A 26698-nucleotide genomic window follows, 5' to 3' on the forward strand; every position below is an offset into this window, starting at 1 on the left:
AAGTAAACTGCTAATGTGGGTAAACTACTGCTAGGAAAATGACGTCCAAACAGAATTTCTGATTTTAGCAACTGGAGAACAGAAACCAGAATAACTTCTTAGATGGCTCAGCACTTTTATCTGTGCTGGAAAATGCATTACAATTGCATACAGAAATGCTATCACATGAAACTCAGTGCTAGAAGCCAGCAGTGTTTCAGGTTCCAAACTGCACTAGACATTCTTATAATCTAATCCTTGGGGGGGAGAAGAAGGGGGGGGGAGAGGGAAAGGAGAGTGATGGCGGGGTGGGGGGGGAAGCTGTTAAGCAAAGTGAGATATTCAAAGATACTCATACTGGTAAACAAGTAACCAGAGGTAAATTGTTATGTTGCAGAATGTTATCAAATATATGGCAGCCTTCTGTAAAAGTCAGCATGCAAACTGTGCCTCGGTGCAGTCATCTGCAAAGCTGGCTGAGCTCTAAGTTTTTCCCTAAAATGAATGTGTGTGGACTGTTCAAACAAGTGCAAAAAGCACACTAAAAGCACAAAAGAGCATCCTAGCATCCTTCCTCTGCCTTTGCAACAATACTGGTAATCGCTGGAAAACAGGTTGTTAAAACAAGCATGCAAACACTACAAGGAAAATCTTAATAAAGGGCACAAAACGTTCTAATTAGCTATAAATCAAGCAGGTTTGTGTGAGATTATGCTCTGTATAGTATCAGAAACATATGCTCATTAAGCACGATTTACTTTACTTCATAAGGTCACTTCATAGCTGAGTACCAGCACTTTCATCACACCTCAGAAGCCTAAAGAACAACAAAAATGCACTACACCCCACAAAGATGGTAATTAATGATCCGTGAACAAAGAGCAAGTAAATTATTTTTCACTGGCCTGAGGTAAACGGGCAGCACAAGCTCCAAACTTTAGAGACAAATGATCAGAAAAGCTGCATTCAAACTGGAACAGTTTTTACAAGTCCCTTAAAATGGACGCTAAGCAAAGCTGATTTTTTTTTCCCTATGCCTAAGCACCAACATTGCTTCATCTGCTGGACTAACTGACCCAGGGAAAACAAAATGTTTGGAAAACTATTAAAAATGTTCAGAGAGTAGCATGCTGCTTACTTACCAACTGTTCAAGCACCCATCTCATTTTTCCAGTTAAGAAGATACAACAGGCTGGCAGATTTGGGAATTGATCAAAAAGGAATTTCTTGGAATAATTACGTAGCATTAAACCAAAAGTAAAAAAAAAAAAATAAAAAAAAAAAGAAAAAAGAACGAGAGAGAGAGAAAAGGAAAAAAAAAAAAAAAAGAAGAAGAAGAAAAAAGAAAAGGATAAAACCCAAGAACGAACAACATGTACTACTGTCATGAACCACATAGGATTTTATATCCTCTGGACTCCACAACACAGAACTGTGGCTGATACAGGGTAAAACAAAAAGGCACAGATAAAAGGTCCATTAGTTTATTTGAACTATGTAAAACGAGAAAGCTAACAGTTCCAAAACATTTTTTTCCATAAAGAATCAGATTTGCAAACAGATGCACTGCTGCATTTTTTTTTTTTTTTTAGGAGCAGCAACCCCTTTTCCAAAATCTGCAGCACAAAAACCCCCTTTGAAAGGAACAAAATATTAACCATACATTGTCCCTCAGAAAGAGAAATACATTGTATTAATTACCCCTGCAAGAAAAAAGATTCAGTCATTATTGCAAGTTAAGATAAGCTGCATTAAAAACATGATGCAACAGCACACCACCACCTAGGCCCAATATCTACAATCTGCCATTAGCACTTTTTGCTGATGTCTAGGTTTTTAAAAATCCCCAATTTTCTCAGAGATAACTTATCTCAGCTCTTCCATTCACTGGTTAGAGAGGTAAACTTGCCTGTTCTGCTGTCTGCCATTATCCCTGCTTGGCTCCCTGTAGGGCAGTTAAATGCATCTGCTCCCTAGCTTCCATTTTCTCTTCAGCAGGCATGTGACACAACAGACAATAGTGCTGGCAAACTGCTCACAGACAGAAAGCTTCTTTGGAATACCAGGACCTTGATAAACTCTACAAACACCGTCCTCCTGTGAAGAAGCAGGTATGCCAAGCTTTTGCCAGCCTGCAAAATAAAGCTGTGGCTAATGGCTACTAACCATGTGACCCAAGAAAGCAAATTTAAACAGTTCCAACTTAATAAAGTGCTGTGGTGTGAGTTTTGCACGACAGATCGCAGAGAATCACGCTCTCAACCCACAACTCATAGGTCTTAGAGAAAAAAAAACAATGTAAAAAGTAAGGCTTACCTCTGTGGATGCATTGTTAACACAGTGTTATGTCAATACTTATAAAACATGGAGGACAGGCTCTCAGTGCTCAGGCAGAAAGGGCTTGGCACTCCAGCTTGATGATCTGTCTAACCAATAAAAGCTAACCCCGGATTGGCTGCGCCGCTAAATCCGAATGTAAAGCGGCAGGGGATTGGCTGAAACACTTCCTGAGCGATTATCTTTGTGCAGCTCTGGCAAGCAGGAGCCATCCTGAGCGCAGAGGAGACAGGCTAAGCTAGGCCCGTTTCACCAAGGAAAACCTAAAAAGACACCCCAGATGTGCTCTCCCTCGGTAAATCACACAGATTTGCAAGCAGAGGGAAGCGACAGCGAGCTGCCTGTTCGAGCAAACGTGTCTCAACATGCCATTACTGAAGGCATTCGGAGATTTTAAACCTGAAGGAGGAAGGGTTCGTCCTGACTGCAAAGAACAAAAGCTGCTCTTTACAAGCAAAAAGTGAAATTCACTTGGCTGGTGTTCTGCAGCGTGTTGCACGGAGAAAGCAGGGCCTCAGAAAGAGGGCAAAAACATACTGACAGTGAGCATGCACAGTGAACAGGCAGGGACTGAAAATTCAGAGAGAAGTCTCCTACCCCTGATTTCAAATGCAACAGTATTAACTCCTAGGGTAGCAACCCCACACCGACAGTGGGATTGCTTCAAGGACCGTGATCAGCTGAGCCCTGAAGAGGAAAAACTTTGTCTCTCGCTTCCACAAAAACTCGTGTACAACGCAAACGACCATCACAGTGCTGCTGCATTCAGTGCATGCCCTCTTTTATGACCCTGCTGCAGCACGTACCTGAAATACCGACATAATAGCAGCATCACACCAGCTCCTGGCCTCTCCAGTTCCCAAAAACTGGTGCACAATGCAAAGTGCACCATCACAGAGTGCTGCTGCATTCAGCGCATACCTTCTGCTTATAAAACTGCTGCAGCACGTACCCTGAAATACCAGCATCACACAGCTCCTGGTCTCTCCAATCTCCCCCCCCCCGCCCCTACACACACACACACACCCCGGCCCCCACCTTTCAGCCTGCCCAGGCTGTTACACAAAAATCTGACTTCCGTGTTAGCCGCTGCAGCTGCAGCTTCCTGCCCATTAACCCTGTAGGACTTGGTGTTTTTTAAGATCCAAGAGAGGCCCTGAAAGGATGGTGTTTTCCCTACGTGGCAAGTTATCTGTCTCCTTTCACAACAACACTGATACAGCCTTTCAGATGGTTTTGCTTTACCTTTCATCTTCTAAAATACTGCAAATGAAACCAAAGTGCGTGTAAGCAGCCGGCTTGATCTTGGGCCAATTCCCAAGCATTTGATTCAAACCCACGATTCAGTTCTCATCCCTAACGCAGTGAAAGTGGGAGGATTTATCCCTGTGCCAGGAAGGAAGAAAGTCTTAACTCCAGATGAAGATTTTAAAGGTCAAACATTTAGAAGGGCCCAAACAGTTCTGCTCAAACATGACGTTTTTGGTTAAAATTTTAGGTACCTAGGCACTGTCATTCTGTAACCATCACCAAAGTACAATGGAAACCACAGAGAAAAAGGTGGTTCTGAAGTGTACTGCATATTATCAAAGGATTATTTATTAAAACCAAAACCAAAACCAAATGGAGTTGTAGAGAGTTGTAGTAAATACTGAAACAATAATTATTAAATAACGAGTTAAAATAACCTCAGCAAAATAAACATGCTTCCAACACAACAGGCAAGATCTAGGACTGTGCAAAACTGATTAAAGAGTCTCCCATAAATCAAGGCCAGTTGAAAGCAGAATACACGCCTCAGCCTCCCTTACTGCAGTGCTAATGAGCCCAGAGACAACCACCACAAATAAACCCATGCCCTCCTCCCTGAGCTCCAGCAGCACCTTTCATGACACAGCTGCTTTACCACACAAACCTCTTTGCTTGAGAGCCGACCTGACTTACAACTATGCAACTCTCTAAAATTAACAATCCTACTCTGCATTGTCCAATACAGCATTCAGATTATTGCTTGAGATACCGTTGTCACCAGGAAACTGCCAAGCCATGCTCTCTCTCTGCTTGCATTGTTTGTATTCTTCTGTTCTAGGCTGCAACGGCAGATTAACAGCCTAGAGTATAAATTCTCATCTCCTAAGTAAATCTGGAGTCCCTGATGGAAGCATTTTCCCTTTTTAGCTTTGGCAACGTTTTCCAGGGCAGGGAGCAGGAAGGCTCATGGATTACCCTGGCAGTTTGTTCTGTTTTAGGAATGTAGCAGAAACTAGAGGGAGTGCTGCTATAGAGGGAATCACAGAGCCCACTACAGCAGCAAAAACACACTGCAAATGTGTGACATTCAAGTGCATGCTTGCCTGGGTTTAAACCGCTCCAACCATTCAAGATAGCTCTTTGTAATTGCATGCCTAAAGGCCTATGCAACTCAGAGGCATCCCCCCTCAACACACAGACACCCCAAATCTGATTCCTCCACACCGTAAATGTGAGAATTGCCACCCATGAACATGTATGCTCATTGAGTGCTCTACTCTGGTATTGTTCTATTAAAAAAAACAAACCCCAAAACAACTAATCCCTGTAAGGTACAGCAAGGAAGCAAACCTAAATACAGTGAATTTGTCACTGCTTTGTGCTAAGCAGGACTCTGGGAATGCAGCAGTGCTGATGGTGACTGGGAACACTGCCAAACGGACACACTTAAACCTACCAAAGAGAATCAGCATACAGCAGATTGAAGCGGAAGCAGCCTAAGAAAAGGGCCTGAGGTCCTACCCTCTTGATTCGAGGAAGTAGTGGGGGGAGAAAAGTAATAAAAAAATTTACAAAGCTTCAGTCATTAGCATGAACAGAGCCACAGAAACCATATCAGACAGAACACAGCATCTGTATGCAGCCACTAGGCTGCTCTGCTAAAACAGACAAAAGAATTCTGTCAGGAATCAGAAAGGGAAAGCTTGAAATATCTTTTGCTTTATTTTCTTTCCATACACATTTTGCAACAGGAGGTACAAGTCTGATCTAATGGCCCAGAAATACAGCTGGGGGAGTTCAGAGTTTGTGTGCTAAGTCACAATTTCCAAGCGCATGTCCTGCTGTAGCTTGGCCAACTCTTTTAAATTCTTTTGGAGGGGGAAGGGAAAGAAAGGTAAGGGAAACAAAGGAGAGAGACAAGGGAAGCTAAAAGCTTTGTTAAACGGAGGGCAGAGATTAGATTAACTTGTGTCTGTCCTTTTCAATGCTTTGGAGATGTTAAGGGCAAACAGGGCTGCAAGGCAGGAAAAAAGCCCAAAAAGGCTAAAGAGAGAAACCAAAGCAAAGATGGACAGGATGAATTCAGTCAAAAGGAAATGAAAAGGCATCAATATTAGAGGTGCAGCCTGCTGAGTTCAGAGTTCTTTGCAAAGAACTATGTCCACTGTGCAGAATCTCCAGAAAGAGTGCATGGCAAGCAGCAGTGTTGTAAGGGACTCTGCTATTTAATACAGACTGAGAGCCTCAAAACCAAACAAATGCCAGCAAGGAGTTGCCTATATGACAGAAAAGGAGGGGGGTATATTTATGACCCTGAAAGGGATGAAAAGAGGGAACAGTGGGCAATGGATGGTGCTTTAAAAGTAACATTTTGAACAGATACACAAAAAGAGAGGAGGAATATTTTGCTTTCTGAGGACAATAATAATGCAAACCAACCGAAAAACAACAAGGGAAAGAAGCAGCATTAAGGGCTTGTAGCTTGGCCCTGGGCTGTCCAGGCCTGACAACCCTAGACTAAGAACACGATACAGTGTAATTCATGCCTTTCCTTTAAGAGTTTCCCCCACCTTTTCCACTTCCACATCTGATGAAGTAACAGTAACTGCTCAAAGTTCAGAAGGTAAGACTTGCCATGTCATACAGAATCCAACAGTAAATACCTTTCAAGTCAGGTCCCACATTTTCAGAAGCAGGCTGGATGCTAAAAGTAGTGACCAGCCTAAGACTGGCAAGTTTCTAAATGATCAGAAACCACTGGGGAACACGGCTGTGCCACACAGGGTGTCCTTCAGAGCAGGAACTTTGAACGCGTCTGGTTTACAACCAGACCACAGTGGTCACTCTTTGTCTGGTTGGGGGTGATACACACCGAGTATCTGCTGCATTAAGGGTTTCTCTCAACAGCCACTTTGAGTATGCTGTGCAACCACCTCATGTACATTTCCTTCTAAAGGAAATCTCTATTCATGTTCAATCATCTGCCAAAAACACCTGGGGAGGTGGGGGTGGGGGAGGAGGCAGGGAAAAATATCTGAGCCCTTTCCTTTAGCATCTATATAGCTTTTTAAGAGAAGTGATACAGCTGTGTTATCTAAAGGCATAACCCTCATATTTCACTCCTTTTACCCTCTGTTTGAACCAGTCTCCCAAGATGTAACATCTGGGAGCTGGGTTGTTGGATACCCTCTATAAAACAGGGTATTCATTATTGTTTATTTAAATTATATGCTTGATATTGAAAGCCTAAGAGGTAGAATTGATTTCATATTTCATAGGCAGTCAAATGGTTTTTCAGTTACCTGGAGAGCAGCTGTGAGCCATATGCAGATACATGGCACATTAGACCTTGAACATACCCAGCCTGCTGCTGAGCAGCACGGGATTTATCATGTCTGTTCCACACTAAAACCCAGAGTCCAGCTCATTGCAGTGCAAGGTCTGGAGCTATGGAATGGGGATACCTTGCATGAGAACTAGGTACAATGCCCTGACAGGCTGTGTTTCACCAAGGACTCTAAAAGCCAAGCATGAGACACCCTGCGTACAGCACTTGCTCTGCCATCAAGGTTCTTCCCAAGCAAAGAGAAGAAAGTCACTGCTGTTAGGGAGAAATTATGTGGGACCAGTCTGCATAATGCTAAACTCCAGTCCTTAAATAACAATTTCTTTTTCTCCTCAGATATTTTTCACATTCTGGGACCACTGGGCTAGCAATGTGACTTTTTTGTTGTTTTGACTTTTTAAACAAAAGCTGATTATCTCACAGAAGACTCCTAAAGCTCACACTGAAAGAACGCCTAAAGCTCATACTGAATACTAAAGTGATGGAATTATGACCATGCTGTTACTACACCGATTCTTCCTCTCAGGCTTCCACCTTATCACAACTCACTGCAGACTTAGACTATATCATTGTCAACTTTAACCTCTGTCCTGCCTCTCCATACACTAAGTTTGCAGTTTGGCCTCAGCTTTAAAGCTCTGCATATTTACACCTTTCACCTCCTTATCTGCTGTTCCAATTGCTATACTCATCTCAGTTTTGTGGTTTGCCTCTCACCAGCAAAAAGGCTTCCTCTCCTTTCTTTTCCCACTACAAACGTGCATTACAATCACTGTCACAAAGTCTTAACCCACAGTTTCACCACTTTTTTTCCCCCTGCTATTATTTTTGAAGGAGATGTACTAAGTTAATCATCTCACAATTCCTTCCAGCCACAGCCCTCAGCTCAGCCACACTGCTAGCAGCGCTGCCTGTATGATCACAAAGAGAACAGAAACAGGGAATTAAGTATTTACTGTGTTAACTTTAACCCAGGAGAGGCTCCAGTTCACAGCACTGCTGCCATAACAATTGTCGTGGCATGACTGAGAGCAGGAGTGAGCAGCTCAAGATAATTTAAACAATCACTACCAGCAAGAGAAACGTTGGGGACGCTGTATGATCAAGCACTGCATCTCTGTTTTCCACTGGGGTTGTGCTTCTTCATGCCCAAATGACATTGTAGATCTGTCCTTGTCTCCTCAACCTCATGAAAGGGCAGGAAGAAAGCAAGCCTTTGAAATATAATCGTGTCTGAAAAGAACCAACACATTTGGCAGCTGTGGCTTTGTTTTCTGAAGCCGAGTCTGAAGCACTTGCCCACAGTAAGCACACATTATCACTCACATTAGCTAACATCTGCATAAACTGCTGCATTCAGCTTAGCAGCTCCACAGGTTATTGCTTCCTATGCACTGCTGGATTTACAGACCGTGTCGAGCCCTCCATAATCAGGTGACAGAACTGAGGACGCTCCCGAGCTAGTGCCACTGTAAAGTTGTTTCAAAGGGGAGGCTTACTGCACAGAAATCTGCACCTACAGCAATGCCAGAGCTCTGACGGGGCAGAACGAATCCTGCTGCATTTATTTGACTTGCCAATAACGTAATGGGATCCAAGTGCGTGTTAATTAGGTACACAAATAAGTCTTAACTGTGTGACTAGGCTGCAAGATTTTTTTGTATTCGACGAACTTCAGTACTTCTTTCAGAGCCAGAACGTTCTCACATGACACGATGACAGATGGCAGAGTTTAGCGGATTCTAAAGTGAAGCCGCATGCAACATTTCAACCACATTGGGAGCAACAGAACAAAAGTATAGGGGAAATAAATGCATTTGTGTGTGGAAGCTGCTTCCAAAGAGAAGTTGCTGAAAAGAACAATCCTGACTTCTTGCATAATAAGGCTTGCTTAAGCCTGGCTTTTAAAGATATGTTGGAAAACATTCCAAGGCACTACAATGAGGACTGAAAACAGGCTGCGATCTTACTCTGCATTTCAGAGCACCGTTAAGAATTCAGGAAATACCAACAGAGGAGGTAAAAGAATTCTGCAAATATTTCTTCAGCAACTCCATGCAACATCCACTGGCAGCCAGAGGATAAAATGAGGACTGAGACTCTTGTTTTACTCTCTTGCTCTCAATCTCTCAGCTGTATTTCTCTTAAAATCACTGCAATTCCAGTCCTGCATTCTGTACATTTTTAATCTCTTCTGTGCATTCAGATAACTGTTTGTCTCTTCAAGGGACCTGAGAATGCTTTGGGAAAATAAACCCATCCTGAACTGTGCAAATATTTTAACAGTATAAAAACCACAATTCAGGAAAAGACACTATAAAAAAAATCACTAGTTTTAACTCTGATTTACAGTGCCTTCCCCCCTGCCTCCCCCTTAATCTTTATATAATGGCAGAAAAATACTTGAAGTACAAAAGGAAAAGCCATACCAACAATTCTAACTTTAGGATGTAAAGCAAATTTGGTTGGGTTTTGTTTTGTTGTTTTTTTTTTTTCCTAAATAAAGCCTGACAAACAAGAGGATTGCAACACACCCCACAAAACAATCTGAAGTGGATACAGATTATCAACTCCTTCACCACTCTTGCAGTGCCACACTTGTAAACGTGACACAAGAGATAAACACTAACCCAGACAGATGAAGAATATTCTTTCTAAAGTTCGAATTTAGCAGATCAGAGACACTATCTTCAAACATATTTTGGGTCCAGGTCCTAAGTAAGGCCTTTTGAGTTTAACTGAACAAGATGGTTAAGTTTTCTATAAGGCTTTATTGCACTGAAAGGGGTGCTGTTATCACCAGTCCCATATCACCACTCATTATCTGCAAAACCCTGCAGGGAACCAGTTCAGTTTGCTCAACCAGCAGAAAACTGGATGCAGTGGTGGGGTCAGACTCTGCAGTCATGAACAGCAGAGGGAAGGAGGGTGGGAGGTTACCCCTTCCAACAGGTAGGGGCAGGTACATCGCTTCAAATTGTCGCTGCATTCCTCTTTTCCCCAAAGTCACTGCTACACAAAGGAAACTTACATACAAATAGTGGGCAGTTCTCTGGACTTCCTGCATTCTGACTTCTCCATATTGCTCACCCATATACAGTGGTTTGGGTGAGATCAGTTGTTCACTCTTGTGAGGAAAATGAACCTTTCAGCACCTGGCCTTTCTTATTTTATTTTATTTTCCTCTGCAGGAGTCTATATTAAACCCAAACCAAAACCATACATCACAAGACCCCCAGTTTCGTTGCAGCCATCACTTGAGCATCGCTACAGCGTATGCATTTCTTCAAGGAAGTTTAGATCTTGATGGACTGATAGAAGAGACTGCCAGCAGCATTTCAGCTTTCATCCCAAAAACTGACACTGAGATTTATTTTTTTCTGGCAGCCCAGAAGAGGACAAAGGAACTGTATGAGGCACAAATACCAAACTCTCTTTTTAAGAGCTGAGCAGCATGGCTGGACAAGGCAGGGCTGTCCACAGAACATGTGAACTGCAGCTGTCTGTCTAATTTAAAATACAAAATCCCAGTCTTCATTATTATCCATGAGCTGCATAAAAGTTCTCTTTAACTTTGCTTCTATTTGCAAAGACTTCTAAAGGAAACCCTGGAACAGGCAATTTCTAAATAGCAGTTTCTTTGAAAGGTGAGGTTGACATTCCTGCTTGCCCTTAGTTATTTGGTTTGGGTTTGCTTTTCTTTTAATTAAAAAGTCATCTGCATACATTTTTATATTATTTTATTCTTCATGTTAAAATATGATGAAAGGTTACATAATTGTCCAACATGTAAATACTTCTACATTGTACAGATTTATAAGCACTTGAAACCCATGTAAATTACTTAAAGGAAAAAACAAGTTCTGGTGTGAAACAGCCTGTCACAAATTTCAAACCTTTTCTACATTACTTGCCAAAAGACAGTTTGTGAGATTGCAGCCCTGGACTAAACATCTCTGTAGTGTAACTGAGCCCTTTTTCACCTGCTTCCGCATGCAACCTACTGCAGTGGGAGCCTGGTCCCGATTTGGGTGTTTCTATAGGATAGGTATTTAAAAACAAACTTCGTTGTACATACATAATAAAGACATTATCCCCAGGTGTTTAGGAGGGAATGTAACCGTTATCTATTTGCACTCACACCTCTGTAACACCTAATAACTAATCGCTGTTCCCTTTCCCGTGCGGGAGGGCTCGGGCCCGGTCTCAGGGTGCCCCTCGGTAGGAACGTGGCGGCCTCTAGCGTTCACCTCGGGTTACTACACGGGAACCAGGCCGGCAGCTTGCGTCCAGCAAACGCCTTTGGGAGCAGCTTTTGCCACAGCATTCAACGCTCAGTGTCAAGTCGAGGTTTTAGGAGAGACTTCGCCGACCTGCGCTAGTCTGAGGGTGACGTTTCCTCAGGTGACAGGCATCGCTCTACTGTGGCAGCACGAAGAGAAACAATCCCAGCGCGTGTTTAACCTCACACACTGCTTGGTGTCAACACCAAGGCTCTGGATCAGCCATCCTGAACTGACCTGCAGCATTCTGGGCCTCCAGAAGAAGTGCTTTCTTGGTGAGGTAACAACAGAGCAATCTGTCCTGCTCTTGGATGGAAGAGCTTGCATACCTCTCATTAGGTAAGGGCATAATCTTCCTCTAGCCACATCAAATGCCTCATCTTTACTTAATTAGAGGAACACAAACAAGTAAAGCATTTGAAATCATTGCTAAGGCTCAGCACTGACATGTTTTTTGCCATGTAAATGGCAGTTAAATATTTAGCACTATAAATCTTACTTAAACATGAATTGGAAGACAAAGGCTAGAAGCAAACTGTATGGTGCAGCAGCCAGAAATTACCAAGGCAACCAGGACTCCTCTGCTAGAAGGCTTACATTGAACTTCTGTGAAATGCTACTTCCTCTTACAAAGGAATGTTGTTATTGATGCCTCATTAATCTCATTAGCAAAACAGTTTTCTGTGGCCACCATACATCAGGCAAGAACAAGACTCTTCAGAACAGACCAATCCCGTGAACACCAGTAAAGGAAGAAAGCTAAAGCAGACATGAAACATTCCCTTACAAAATTATAACACATATCCAGTGGAAGCCACAATGAACGCATCCTGTCCCATGCTGCATTAATTCATCTACAATATACACAGCACTAAATCACAACAGCATAAACAAAAGACATGTAGAAGTACCTGCAGTAATTTCACCCCCCAAGCACACACCTTCCATGATTGCAGCCTCTACATACTGCAGGATACACCTTTCACTGTGTTCTACATGCACATGAGGAGGAAACTTTTCTTCCCAATGTGAACACCCCACTAGCTGTTTGACAGAGCAAACAAGCTGGGAAAAGCTCATTTGAGAATGCATTATACAAGGAGAAAGATGATGGCAACAGAACAAATGTACACTGTTCAGTCATGCTCTTTGGTGCCATGGTTTAGTAGTCATGAGGTCTTGGGTGACAGGTTGGACATGATCTTTGAGATCTCTTCCAACCTTATTGATTCTATGATTCTATCATAGTCTTACAGGGTTTGGACAGGACAGAGATTCTTTAGTAATTTTTGCCCACATTTGCTTTTGTGGGTTTAAGTTATTCAGTTTATATTGATGAGAACAAATGCTCCATAGTTTTTACTGACTAATTCCCATTTTTAGCTCAGTGCTTAATTGGGGTAACCATTGCACAAGAGAGGTGATGCTATTATTTATGGGGTATAAGAACAGATGCTTATACAGACTAATGTCAGGAAGAAGTTCTTCACAGAAAGAGTGATTGGCCATTGGAAGGGAGGTGGTGGAGTCACCATCACTGGAGGAGTTTAGGAAAAGACTGGATGGGGTGCTTGGTGCCATGGTTTAGTTGATTAGATGGTGTTGGATGATAGGTTGGACTCGATGATCTCAAAGGTCTTTTCCAACCTGGTTAATTCTACTCTATTCTATATTATTGGTCCACAGCTGTGACAGCTTTTATCCTATACCAGGGAATATTTGGACAAGGAGATGAAATCCCCTGCAAGAAGGTTATCAGGACTCCTGTGCATCTGGCACTTAGCTGTTACTATCTGCTTAGACTCAAGTGACAAATAGCTGATCTGTGACTTCAGCCTCGGAGCCTGCAACAGCCTCACAGAAACTTTCCATATGAACAGTAGGAAATTATGACACTAAACCCAGGATAAAAGAAATTGCTGCTCTCAATTCCCTTCTGAAGTACTTTCTCTCCTGGAGTGATAAATATCAACAATGGATTGTTCATCTATCTATTTATTTGTTTGTTTAGATCCCATCTTAGGAAATTTGCTGCTAGGTGATTCCACATCTAAGCAATACCACTGGCACAAGCTGACATGCTACCACAGAGACACTAGCTCAGCAGTTTTCCAAGAACACATAATCTTGGATTTAGAAATATTAACTTAGGTAGAACAACCTTCAGAATGCTAAAAAAAAAACAAACCACCCTAAGAAGATAAAGAAACATTTGATTCAAATAAAAGTTTCTGTTCAGTTTCAGTTATTTCTAGTCATTAGTTTCTCCTTGACAGACCACTTAACATATTAATGCCTGACTGAAATATTAGTCCTTGTATTGCAGGGTCGTTTATTTAAATGTCACTTTGACAGCCTATTACACAAACCCTAGGGTGAAATCCAGGCCCTATTATCTCCAGCGAGTCCATGGCTTCACCCAAAACATCCATCTGTTTTTCCAATGCATGGAAATGATACTCTTTCAAGGACAATAAAATCTTTTCTAGGCAAATTAAGAACTACTAATGTGGCTAAGCCCTTCTTGTGCCTATTGAGCAAGCTGTGAACAGCAACAGTTAATAGAAACTCTGAGCTGACAGAAATACTGAAGAGGTTTGCCCACTGCAGTCTTAGATTTTTCATTAGTCTGTTCTCCTGCACTTTGCAACTGTCAGTGCTTTGTTTTTCCTGCAAAGCACTTTATAAAAGCATCATTCTGACCATTTAATAACAGGTGAAAGAAATGAAGGGAGAATAAATCAGCTTCCCTCCAGTAAATGAGACAGTGAATTCAGTATTAAGACTTGAGTCATCAACTTGGAGTATAAGAGAAGAAACACTGGGTTGAAGAAAAGCATGGGATGTGCATTCACTCTCCTTCTGAGTGCAAACATTCAGAAACCTCTGGAAATCGCCCATATTTTTTTATACAGGTTTTGCTGCAAAGCTTCAGTTTAGTTCTTAATACAACAGTAATACATTTTTAGCTCTTTAATCTGCATTTAAATTCTGCTTTTAGCTAAAGAATAAGCTTTGGTTTCTGCACCTCACACTTGGGTTTGCTCCCTATCTGTCATTATCCTTCTCAAATCAACGGAATCCTTTATGCTTCATAAACTGGAATTCCATTAGCTTTAGAAAGATCCTGCACAGGCAATATGCTCAGCATAAAGAGAATATTTCACACACCTCTGCACTGGAGATCCCCATCTTTTTGTCCTTTGCACTGTCAAGCCTGTATCCAAGAAGAGACAGACTCAGAACACCCCAGTCCCTCATCTTCAAATATTCCTGGACCCAGAACAAATCAAGGATTCTCCTGACTTTGATCACACTAAGGCGACATTTCCTGTGCTGTTGCCATGTGACTGTAGATGAAGACTTCAGGGACAAATCTCCTATAGATTCCAATCTCTAAGTCAAGCAGACCACAAAGCAAGAACCTCTGGCAGTTCAAAAATCTACTTGCAAGTGTGCCTGTCACACCATGATTCCAATGGCTGCTTGCCCAGAGCTAACTGTTATAAAGCTTTACTTCATATGTATCCCTCTTCTGTTTTTTTCCATCTTACCCTTTCCTAACTAATTCATCCCCCTCTATCCCAAACTCCCAGAACACAATGGATGTGTTTTGATGCCATGGCACTGCTTATGGGGTATTGTTCATCCCCACCATAAATCCATCCTGTCTACTTGATTCTATGTTCTGTTAGAGTCCCTATGCTACTCTGTGTTTATACAATGGTCAATAAAAAAACCCAAACAAACTAGTGAGTAATAAAATCCCAACCTTGACTGATCTTTTAACAAACAACAGGCAACCATAAGGCCAATCTGAAAGCATTTTCCTTGTGATTTTTAAACTGGGTTTACTTACCCCATGACTTCCCCCATCCTTCTCTGTGGTCAAGCAGATCTCAAGCTGATTTCTACAACTCTGTAAAAGAAAATTTCATTTTGCTTTCTCTGTAGCACAGCAAATCAACAGAACTTCACAGCAGACTAAGCATTGAATTACATGCAGTTGTCCTCAGCCTAGGTGGCTGGTGGGACACAAGTTTCTGATTTTCTGTTTAATTTCTTGACTAAATGCATAAAACAACAGAAAAGTGGCAATCTTTTCTTAACTGGAGGTTTTGTTTTGTTTACTCTCTTTCCAAGACGAAGTAACTATAAAAATAAGAATAGCTGTGTTTGCTAAGTTTTTTTTTGGTTAAAGGATAGGACAATGGAAATGACACACTGGGCTGCATGTGAAATTGGCCTACAGGTAGCAGAAACTGTGGGAACAAAGAGATAAAGAAACCAAAGCAACCACCTTTGAGTCTTTAAACCTGGGACTTAGGGTTAAGTAAACAGACAGAATTATGGGCAAGGCAGGAGAGTAGGTGGCCAGAAAAATAAGTGAGTTGTCATTACGTAGATCCATCCAATTATCTCAGTTTCCAAACATTAGACAGTCTAAACCCTGAAGAGATACACGGGAAAGTTAAGGGCAAGTAATAGCAGCGAGAGGGGTTCAATGGTCTTCTTTTGCACAGACGTACATGGCTTTAAGAAATAGTTTACTCACATTCCAAAGGCAGAGTTGGCACACCAGAGATTTATCAAGCACTTGTGTCATGTACACAGCGAGCAGAGGGGACACCTCACCACCTTAACGTGATGCTGAAACCCACAAGAGGCTCGGCAAAAGGAGTGCGAGCACAGCCAACTCCGCAGCCGAGCAGAACGTTTAACATAAAGCAAATTAACTCCCCAGAAGGATCATGAGGAGCCTCCTCCAACCACCTCAGCGGGCCGCAGTGCTGCCACTCGCGAGAGCAGAGGGACCAGCGCGGCCCGCAGGCTGCCGTACGAGATCAGAGCTACCTGGCTGCTGTACAACTCAGCTACCTGGCTGCTGTACAACTCAGCTACCTAGCCGCCATCGGAGCCGCACCGAGCCCAGCTGCCACAACGGCCAGACCAGACGAGGCAAAGGCGCCCACCCCACCGCGCCTCAGCCTGCAGGAAACTGGTCAGCAACCTGCCTGCCTCCCGCTGCAGCCAAGCGCCCTTCACCGAGCCCGCAGAAGGGATTGGCAGCGGCCCGCGTCACTCATAACAGACCCGGGCTGCCACCGGCTGCCTCCCAAGCGCTTCCAAGACCGCCCCGCGATTTGCTACCCAAGCTGCCAATCCTAAGAGCTCCTAAGCTCGATTAGCTGGGACTCGGATGGGGGTGGGCCTTTGTGACCGGCGGTGTTTGCCGTGCGTGGTTAACGGCGGCTGAGTGGCCTGGCGGGGTGCTGTGTATTTCCTGTGGCAGGGCTGCTCGGCCTTGGGAGGTGATACTGCTGTGAGTTCGTTATTCGGAACCACGTGGACGCCGCACTCTGCGTGGTGATGTCTGTCCTGCTAGGGCTGGCGTTCGAGGTATTGGCCGAGGCGAGGGGCCGCTGGTTGAGCAGCACCTGGTCGTGCTATGGAGCAGCCGTGATGTCCTTGGCTTCCTGCTCTGGAGTTTCCCCAGTACTCCCATTCACTTCAGCCTCACTGCCAAACAGCTCCATACCCTCAGGCTCTGTCTGTCTGTTCCCATCTTCCCTCCAGGGTTATGTCGCCGATTCATCTCTGCCCCGAAATCTGATTCCATGGGTGCCTCATTGTGCACCCTCCTCTCCGCGGCTCGGTTGTCTTGCAAATGCAGCAAGCTTCATTTCTCTGCCCTGCCCCAGCTCGCGTATTCCCCAGTGCCTTCTGCTGAGTTGCCTTTGCTAGCTCTTGTTACGCAAGTCCCTCTCTTACCCTCCTCAGTCGGGTTGCTCCTGGTTCCTTTTCTCGTCCGGTTTTCTTTGGTCTCTGCATGTTTCCTAGCACGCTGCCATAAGCTCCCTTTTACTCAGTTCCGGCAAGTAACCCTCAGAGCTCTGAGGCTGCGGTCTCACTGCTGGATAAGTTTCATGAAGTCACTGCCTTATTTCCCATAATTTTCTCTCTCTGCAAACAGAGCATAGGAATATTACATTAAATCACAGGAGCATATAATTTTGTACTGAGAATGTTTACGATGGAACTAGAATATATGTGATATTTTTTAAAAATAAACTTGTATAATAATGAACGCCTCACTCAATAAAAGTATCATATTTTGAGCAGTTTAAGTGAGATTTGCTTAGCCTTCATTTTTCAGCCTGCGGCTCACAAGACAAGGTCTTCTTAAAAGCGTACTGCAGGCCTGCAGTACCGGCAAGTAAACACCCGGTGGCAGCACTGAGCACGCACGGGGCGATACTAGGACATGTGGCACGCTTGGCGTGCCCTGGGAAACGACATGGCCGACCGGAGGTTCAGTTTCCCAGGACTACAGCTCCCGGCATGCCCGGTGAGCCAACATGGCTGACCGGAAAGTATGTTTCCCAGGACTACAGCTCCCGCCATGCCCGGCCCCGCTCCTCCCGCGCCCGCCGCGAATGCCCATCCTCAGCCACATCTGCGAGGGGTTCGGGTCCGCTTCGTACCGCGCTCGTCGGACGGCTGCGGCGTTTCCTTACCGGGAGGCAGCAAAGAGAGCGGGGGCAGCACCCCGCAGCCACTGAAAATCCATTGCCCTTAGCGGCGTCTGGCAGCGAGCAGCGCCGGACCGGCAGCGCTGGCGTACGGCTCAGCAGCCCTAGTTACCTGCACAGGGATGTGCGGTGGTATCTCTGCCGGTGCAGTAATACAGGCACACGTCGCTCCCGAGCCGTAAACCCAGCCCTATGCAACTTCATGTAATATCTGCTTAGACTGGTAATTTTGTCACTTTAATTAGAGAAAAGAGATGCCTGCTTAAAATCAGATTTTAAACACACAAACTGAGAAAACAAACGAAAAAACACAACAGTGTTAAACTGAAGCCAGGCGACTTCCAGGAGACAAAAGGGCAAGCAGTGAGTTAACGATATTGCTTAATGACTTATGGGCCTGGATCTCTGAGACGTACAAAAAGCACTTCTAAAATGAGCACATGATCACTCAGCAAACATGATGATAACTCCCAATCTGGCATTCTTTTTCCTCTGTTTCACCACCAACAATGCTGGCTGGACTCACCAGACGTACACATCCTGGCCAGAAATGTCTTCAGTCTGATTTGAAATTGAGCATAGCTGTGTGGCTGTGAGTAAAGATGAGCTAAAGAGACAGCACCTGGGTACAGTGTCAGGTTCTGCAGACTAGGTTTGTTTGCTTTAGGTTAATGCTGTGCTACCAGGGAGAAAACCTCCAAACCATGACACAGTGTTCATAGACCAGCAAGTATACTGTGGGTATGGCACTCTAGAGATTCCAACAATGTTTCAGAGACAGTATCAGCCACAATTATTCACTATGGAATATGCAATGAACTATCTAGTTACAGCTCTTCTAAAGCTATATGTACTTGCCTGCCCCTGCTGAAGGAACAGAGAATAGGGGAGAATCACGACAGAGCTGTGAGGAGCACCCAGGAGAAAAGACGGCTTGTGTGACTTGAGGTGTGAACAGCAGCCACTGCTTCTGGAAGAGAAATCTCCTACTCCTGCTTTAGCTGCCACCCCTGACAGCAGGGTGTGTCGTGCATGGCAGCACCTATTACCTAAAACATCCCAGCTGTGCACAGCCACAGGGCTGCTCTCCAGCTCTTCATCCCCAACCTGTGCTGATACTGGAGACCGTCCTGACCCAGGCTCAGGACTTCGCACTCGACCTTGTTGCGCCTCGTGTTCACACAAATCCACTTCTCCAGCCTGTCCAGGTCCCTCTGGGTGGATCCCATCTCTCAGGTGTGTCAATTGCCCCATGCATCTCGGTGTCGCCTGCTGAGGCTGCACTCCATGCTACTGTCTGTGTTACTGATGAGGATACTGAACAGCACTGGGCCCAGCACGATCCCCTGAGCGACACCGCTTGTCACCGAGCTCCACGTGGACGCAGAGCCGTTCGGCTCTCCCCTCCAGCCGATTCCGCCTCCAGAGAAGCGGGGGCACCGCCGCGCCGGGACCCAGCTTCCCCGAGCCGCGCTCTGGCCTCGGCGGCAGCGGGCGGGCCGTCACGTGGGCCCGCCTGCGCTTCCGGTTGCCCTCTCACCCCAAGATGGCGGCGCCCGTGGGACCGGTGAAGTTTTGGAAGCCGGGTGAGGGGCCGCGGGCGGTGCGGAGAGCAGTGGTTCTGGGGTGGTGGGTGTGTGTGGGAGAAGAGCGCTTCCCGCGCTGTCTGTGGTGGGGGCCGGAGCAAAAGCTGCGGCGCAGCCCCCTGCGTCCATCCGCTTTTGGGGGTCGCGGGGACTGTAGCCGCCGAGGGCGGCGGAGGAACGTGTTGTCCTTTCGTCCTCCAGACCTGGAGGGCGGTGGGGTCTCTCTGACTCCGGCTGGGCGTAGCCTGCTACCGGGGGTGGCAGGGAATGGGACAGAGTGGGGGTGCTGCCCTTCGGGGGGCCCTTGGCTAGCTGAGGAGACAGTCAGGGGAACTCCCGGGATTTTAACGGAGGGAGGTGGGAAGCACTGCCCCTGATAAGGAACAGCCCCGGGTGGCGCGCATCAGGGAGAGCAGCTCAGCAGAGAAGGACCTCAGAGTGCTCTGGGCTCCAAGCTGAATGGGAGCTGCTAATCAGCCTTGGCGGCAAAGAAGGTCACCGCATCCCGGGCTGCTGCTAGGCTGAGGGAGGTGATCCAACCCCTCGACGCTGGGAAGGCCATATCGAGAGTGGTGTTTGGGCTACCCAGCACCAGGAGGACGTGGACTTACTGAAGGAGGCCCACAAAATGAGGAGGGCACAAAGATGATTTAGAAACTGGAGCATGCAAAGTGAGGCTGAGAGACTGGGGCTGTGCAGCCTGGAGAAGAGCAGCCTCAGGAGAGTCTCTTCTATGTATGTAAATACATGATAGAAGGGTCCAAAGAAGATAGAGCCAGGCTCTTCTTGGTAGTGCCTCCTGATGGTACAAGAGGCAATGTGCAGGACCTGAAATAAGGCAAGATCACTTTAAAACATGAGAAAAACCTTTTCTCCTGCAGCAGTGATTAGGTTCTGAAACAAGCAGTCAGGCAGGTGAGATGTGGGGTCTTCAACTCCACTGAACAAGGACCTCAGAAGCCTGGTGTAAGTGACCTTGTGCAGGATTTGGGACTTAGAAGATCTCCAGAGGTCCCTCCTAGCATCTGCTGTGCCGTGACTGTAGTCATTCCCTCAGGGTTTGGGCAGTGTGTGTCCTCCCATATGCTTATCCCAAAGGGGAGCTTGGGAATTTTTCTTAAATGGGTTGCTTCATTGTATTCTGTTGTGGTTTGCAAAGCTGTTCCAGAGTCAACACTACTTTATGTAAGTGCTTTTAATCATTTGATGATCTTAGTAATATGCGTGTGCATAGAATATGTATAAATTGTAGTAATATATTGGCAGTTGTGTATTAAGAAAAAAGAAGAAGCAGCAAAGCAAATGCTGTGATGAGGTGATGTTAACTTCATTGATTTGTCAAGATCCAGATATTAAAGTCCCTGATTCTTACCCATCTGTCCTGGGTCCTTGGAATCATTACTGACAGCTCTTAAAATGGGATCAATGTGCTATAAAACTTGCTGGGCGGCTTTGAACAGGTACTAACTGGTTTTAAAAAGTGGGAAAAGCCCCCAAAAGCAGATCCTACAAAACAAGGGAATCCTTACTTCAGTTTTGGGCTTCTCACTACAACAAGGACATTGAGGTGCTGGAGCAGATCCAGAGAAGAGCAATGAAGCTGGTGAAGGGTCTGGAGAATAAGACCCTTAATGGGAAGGTTGTGAGTTCAAGCCTGCAGTGGGCAGTAGTGGCCTCCCTACTCTAGTCATGAGGTCTGTGGTGACAGGTTGGACTTGATCTTTGAGGTCTCTTCCAACCTTAGTGATACTTAATACTGAACAGGGCTGGTGAGGAGCAGCTGAGGGAACTGGGGTCATTTAGCCTAGAAGAAAGGAGGTTGAGGGGAGACCTGTCTCTCTACAATTCCCTGCAAGGAAGTTGGAGCCAGGTGGGGGTGGGTCTCTTTTCCCATGTAACAAGGGATAGAACAAGAGGAAATGGCCTCAAGTTGCACCAGGCAGGATTTAGGTTGGGTATTAGGAAAACTTTCTTTACTGAAGTGGTTGTCAAGGCTGCCTGGGGCAGTGGTGGAGTCCCCGTCCTTGGAGGGATTTAAAAGCTGTGTAGATGAGGTGTTGAGGGACATGGTTTAGCAGTGGACTTGGTAATGCTGGGTTCATGGTTGGGCTGGATGATCTTTAAGGTCTTTCCAAGTCTGAATGCTTCCATGTTTCTCTCTGCTCTCAGACTTTCCCAGTTGACTCTGTAGCTGACACATTCTGTTGCTGAGATGAGCTTTTGTTTCTAGTTTGCTTCCATGATTCAGCATTTCCAGTTGTCAGTTTCATGGTAACCTGCAGCAGGAATACATCAGGTTTCAGTTCCTGAAGTAAACTGATCTGAATTGGGGAGTACATTGGCAGGCAAGCTGGAATGCTTGTACAGCTGATGTTAGTCAGGACAAGTTCTGTTACTTATCTGACTGGCTGGCTTAAAATCCATGGACACACTTCTGAGAAGGATATGGAGGATATTTCTGAGCTGTTGCACAGAGAAAGAAGAAAGTTCCCAAGATCTTGCTGTATATTTTCCCTGTGTGCTTTGTTTCTTCCTTTGTCTTCCTGTAAAAATGCAAGTACTTATTCACATGAGATCCCACTTTTAACCAGCAGGAGACATATCTTTCACTGGAAAGATCATCTGCATGCTTACTGTTGGTTAATATTTTGATTACTTTCATAGAAAAGTTAGCCTTTTGATGTGTGCTGCTACCCATGACTTCTCCTTGCAAGGAAGATACTTGTTTTCCTTGCACTGTGATAAGCTAGGCAGAAGCTGGTTCTTCCAATTACAACTGACTTATGTCCTCTAGGCACGGAAGGTCCTGGTGTCAGTATCTCAGAGGAGAGGCAGAGTCCTGCTGAGAGCAGTGGCATAACCATCATCTACAATCCATATGCTTCCCTTTCTATTGAGCAACAAAGACAAAAGCTGCCTGTTTTTAAGGTACAGGAGTTCTTTTCAGTATGGTAAATCTGTTGGATGATGTCTGACTGTTGTGCCTTTGAAAGTTCTCTATAGGATCACTTTACAACACAAAATGACCACAAGTTAGGACCTCACTCTCTTTATTTGTCAGAATTGATTGTCCCATGACTGTTGCTGTCAGTTTGACAGGCTTTGTAGATTGATGTTATTGATGCTGTGCTGGAGATGCTGTTTAGAGATCGTAAAGAACTGTTTGGCTTTTGGCAGTAAAGTCCACCTGAAATGGATTTACTGTGTCTGCTAGATATGAAAATATTGCCATTTAAATAGTTTGCTTATTTTGGTACATGTCTGGGGTTGATACATGCATGTCATCTTCTCTTTCAGCTGAGAAATCACATACTTTATCTAGTGGAGAACTATCAAACCCTGGTGATTGTTGGGGAAACAGGTTGTGGGAAATCGACGCAGATTCCACAAGTAAGTGCCTGTTCAACTTGGGAAAAGCAGGTGTTCCTTCATGGGGGGTTACAGGAAAGGTTAATCCAGCAACCCAGAATGGCCCTGTGAGACTGGAAGTCAGCTGTGCTCATCTGTGTGACCAAAAAGGAGAGAAACAGTATGAGAAAACAGGGTGAACTGGGATTTCTGTAATAGAAACCCTTCTTCCACTACAGGAAAGGACCATACACCACAAACAAGTTTATGCTGGTACAAACATTAGTCACTGTGCTATGGCAAGTCTTTATTACTCTATCAGAGTAAGATCATCCAGTTCCACCCCTCCTGCCACAGGCAGGGATATCTCCCACTAGCCCAGGTTGCTCAAAGCATCATCCAAGCTGGCCTCGAACACCTTCAGGGAGGGGGCATCCAGAAACTCTATGGGCAACCTGTTCCAGTGTTTCAGCACCCTCACTGTAAAGAATTTCTTCCTAATCTCCAGTCTAAATCTGCCCTCAAGCTTCCTGCAAGCATCTGTGCATATGAAGCAGGTATTGCACTGTGTTGCTTTTAGAGGTGACATTAATATTACACAAAATCTCTAGGTACCTGATTTGCCTAGGGTCATGCATCAGTGAGTGTCTGAGCCAGGAAAGAGCACACAGTGGGGAGCACCAACACCTTCTGTAATCTCAGCATGACCTCCAGTTTTCTTACCCTCCACATTTGTTTGCAGTACCTGGCAGAAGCTGGCTGGACAGCTGAAGGAAGAGTTGTTGGAGTGACGCAGCCTCGTCGAGTTGCTGCTGTTACAGTGAGTTTCTCTGTGTCCAAGTTTGTTGTCATTATAACCTCTAGTTTATTAGCAGGCTTTGCTGAGTAGCAGAAATCACAACTGCATGAGCTCCTGAGTGAATTGACGTTCCTGCTTATCTTCCTCATGAAATTGCTGGTGCTGTAGGTGGAATTCAACCTGATTACTAGATCTTGCCAAGGATGCCAAGGTCAGCATTGCAGATGGAGAAGCTTTGCAATAAAATTGAGTGGTATCAGTAGAATGTGGATCACTCAGTTGTGCAGTCTCCTTCTCTGGAGACTTTCAAAACCCACAGGGGTATGATCCTGGGCAACCTGCTGTGGTTGACCCTGCTTTAGCAGGGGTTTGGACTTGATCCCCAGGAGTAACTTCCAACCCCTACTATGCTGGGATTCTTTGAACCCTGTACTGAGGTTAGGGATGCACAAGGTTGAGCTATGATTGGCTATGGGCTAGAACTGTGCCAGTGAGACCCTTAACTTTCACAAAGCAGTGATGTAAACCTGTGCACAGTAAGATAGCCAGTGGAATTAAAAGGAGAAGAGGAGGCTGTGTAGCTTGTTCTGGTACTTCATACGATTTGTTGTTGTGGGCTGTGTTTTTTTTCTTTGTGTCCCCTTCTAAGAGTGTCATAGAAAAGACAAAACAATTTTGTTGAGAGATATCTTTTCATACACAAGTCTAAAAGGGCACAACCTCAGTTACTCAGTTCTGCTGTGAGAAGGAAGAAGAGGAGATGCTGAGGGCAATGTATTGTACCCTCCGGTAATAGTTTGCACAGAAGATAGCCTCCTCTCCCAGTGTTCCTCATCTCCCTGCCTGCTGCCAAACACTGACTTGGTGAGCAGAAATGTCTGCTGCAGCTTTCTGTTTGTAAAGAAAACTGAGGTGCTATTTGTAACCCTCATCTTTTTGTCCTTTATAAAGGGTTAATGGTACCTGCAACAGATCAGTTATGTCCCTGGTAAAAGCGTAGCAGACCGAGCAGCTGTACAACCTGCCTCTTCTTTTCATCCAGTCTTCTTTGACCCTATCCAGTGTGGGTAAGGTCTCTAGCAGTGAGCTGCATCCTGTTCTTTGGGCAGTCTGCCTGCAGTCTTCTCCCTTTTCTCCTTCACAGGACATCCAGCTGACAGTGCACAGTTCTGCAGAAGATGTTGTGTATGCTGCAATGATTTCTTAGGACAAGCTTACTTCTCTTTTCCCTTTGATGTCTTTAAATGTTATCTTTAAGCCTGAAATTACAAGATTACTCAATCAGAGCTTAGTATTTAGACACAGTAGTTACAAACTGCCTGGACTTTGTGGCTCTTGCAGGGACATGAGGGATAGCATTAGGGATATAGCTGGTGACTTATGGCTTTGTCTTGAACTGAAAGTGACCTTTTGTTTTCATCAATGTGTTTACCTGCTTTCCCATCTAGATCGTGTGGGTTGTCAGAAATAAAGAGGAGTAGCTGCAGAGGCATGAGGCATAGTTTAGCAATTCCTGAACTTCTGCTTGCATTGCCCTGAGTGTCAGTTATCCTGAATGGTTGGGCTGAAAGTGGTGGATTGATAACGTTCCAAGTGAAATTAATTCACTGCCTGCTGGTATGGTTTAGAATGTCACTCCAGTGACTGAAAGTAGCTTCCTCTTAGAATTGTGCTGGGCCTGATGGGTGCATTGTGAGTTTTGTTGTGTCATTAGCTGTTCAGTTTCTCTGTTGTTTGCTTAAACCATGACCTGATAGTACCTAATATTCTGTAGAATAAGTCTGAATAACTCAGGTTTTTCAGCTAAAGGAGCTATTGGCACAGAACTGGCACAGAGTAGTACTGTTCCAAAAATCATGTTTCTTTGAATTAATCTGCCAGTTCTTTGTTTTATGAAAAGTACAGTAGCATCTTTACTAGAAATAAAAGCCTCAGTAAGTTCAGGGACAGATCAGCTTAAGTGATAACTTTTTTTTCTGCATGCCATATCCCTGAACTCTTTCCCTTTTTGTGTTCCAGCTGTGTCCTTAAATAGCACTCCTACAACTTCTGGCAGGTGGTCCTTCCCCAGTGGGGTGGCTGCTTGAGTGGCTGCCTTTGTAGGTCTGTCAGAGTACTTTTAACAGAAAGGTACCCCTAGCTTTCCTGAGCAGAAGCTGTGTGTAATGGGTTCATTAAGTTATGCTGCAACATTTTGAAAGCATTTACCACTTGTATGTTCAGTATGTGCTGTTATGTTGAGCAGATTTTAGTGTTTGAACAAGAGCAAATCACTCTGTGGAAACTGTTCCTGTTTGTATAGAATCATATAAAAGTTTGGATTAATATGGACTTTAGAGGTCATTTAGAGTCCCACCCACCCTGCATCCAGCAAGGACATTGCAACTAGAGCAGGTTGCTCACACCTGGAATGGTTTCAGGTATGTGACATCTTTCATCTCTCTGAGAGCCCTGGGCCAGGGTCTCACCACCTCAGAGGAAAAAGTGTCTTCCTACTAACTAGTCTAAATCTCTCTCCATTAGTTCCAAACCATCACCCCTTGTCCTGTCACAACAGGCCCTGCTGAAATGTCTGTCCCCACCTTTCTGATCAATGCCTTCAAGTACTGAAAGGTCCCAAGAAGTTCTGGAATCTTCACTTCTCCAGGCTGAACACTCCCAACTCTCTCAGCTTGGCCTCACAGTAGAGGGGTACCAGCCCTCGGGTCATTTTTTTGGTGGCAGTTCTCTGTGGATGAAAGAATGATGCCATGAAGATAGGTGGTGTGAGCTGCCTCTTGTTTCTAAGAATCTCTTTCTCAGGTTGCAGGCCGAGTTGCCGATGAAAGAGGTGCAATGTTGGGGCATGAAGTTGGCTATTGCATTCGGTTTGACGACTGCACGGATCCACAGGCTACAAGAATTAAGGTGAAGCATGACCACTGTATGGTTCCTCTGAAAGGCTTAGCTGAAACTCTTCAAGTAGAAACTCTTCTTCTGCAGAATTAAAGAGAGCCTTGTGATGCCCAGTAAAGAGATTAGATCACATTTCAGTTTTCCATGCGGGTACCCCAAGAATGTGCTTGAAATGGCTGTGGCCATCCAAACCTCAATGAAACTGGTGTGTGTGCTCTAGTCTGGCAGCCACTGTTTTAAAACTGAAGGAGATTTTCAAGGTAAGGATGGCCAGATGTTGGTATAGTGCTAGTGTGACCTGTTAAGTCACTCAAAGTCAGAGTGAAAGACTGTCATGAATC

At 44.8% G+C, this 26698-nt stretch overlaps 2 protein-coding genes across 8 annotated transcripts in view; one reads left to right on the forward strand and one right to left on the reverse strand.

The window, feature by feature from the left end:
* Positions 1–17248, reverse strand: part of ZMYND8 (zinc finger MYND-type containing 8) — a 66306-nt gene extending 49058 nt beyond the window's left edge. Inside the window, exons 1-2 of one of the 6 annotated variants that reach the window (XR_008462895.1) lie at positions 16969–17248; positions 15056–15115 (exon numbers count right to left, since the gene is read on the reverse strand). The gene's annotated coding sequence lies outside the window, so the exon portion shown is untranslated. Of the gene's footprint in view, positions 1–1121; positions 1206–1888; positions 2065–2295; positions 2388–15055; positions 15116–15751; positions 15880–16968 lie in introns of those variants that run through there. The other 5 variants (XR_008462894.1, XR_008462898.1, XR_008462896.1 and 2 more) reach the window with 5 other exon arrangements.
* Positions 17249–19265: 2017 nt separating this feature from the next.
* DHX35 (DEAH-box helicase 35) overlaps positions 19266–26698 on the forward strand; it is a 32088-nt gene continuing 24655 nt past the window's right edge. For both annotated transcript variants that reach the window (XM_054173654.1, XM_009908625.2), the window contains exons 1-5: positions 19266–19315; positions 22110–22243; positions 22613–22705; positions 23406–23483; positions 26265–26369. In XM_054173654.1, coding sequence (XP_054029629.1) covers positions 19276–19315; positions 22110–22243; positions 22613–22705; positions 23406–23483; positions 26265–26369 — 450 coding nt within the window. In that variant the 5' untranslated portion in view covers positions 19266–19275. The remainder of the gene's footprint in view (positions 19316–22109; positions 22244–22612; positions 22706–23405; positions 23484–26264; positions 26370–26698) is intronic.

Source organism: Dryobates pubescens, chromosome 26 (assembly GCF_014839835.1).
Source record: "Dryobates pubescens isolate bDryPub1 chromosome 26, bDryPub1.pri, whole genome shotgun sequence".
Taxonomy (NCBI): Eukaryota; Metazoa; Chordata; class Aves; order Piciformes; family Picidae; genus Dryobates; species Dryobates pubescens.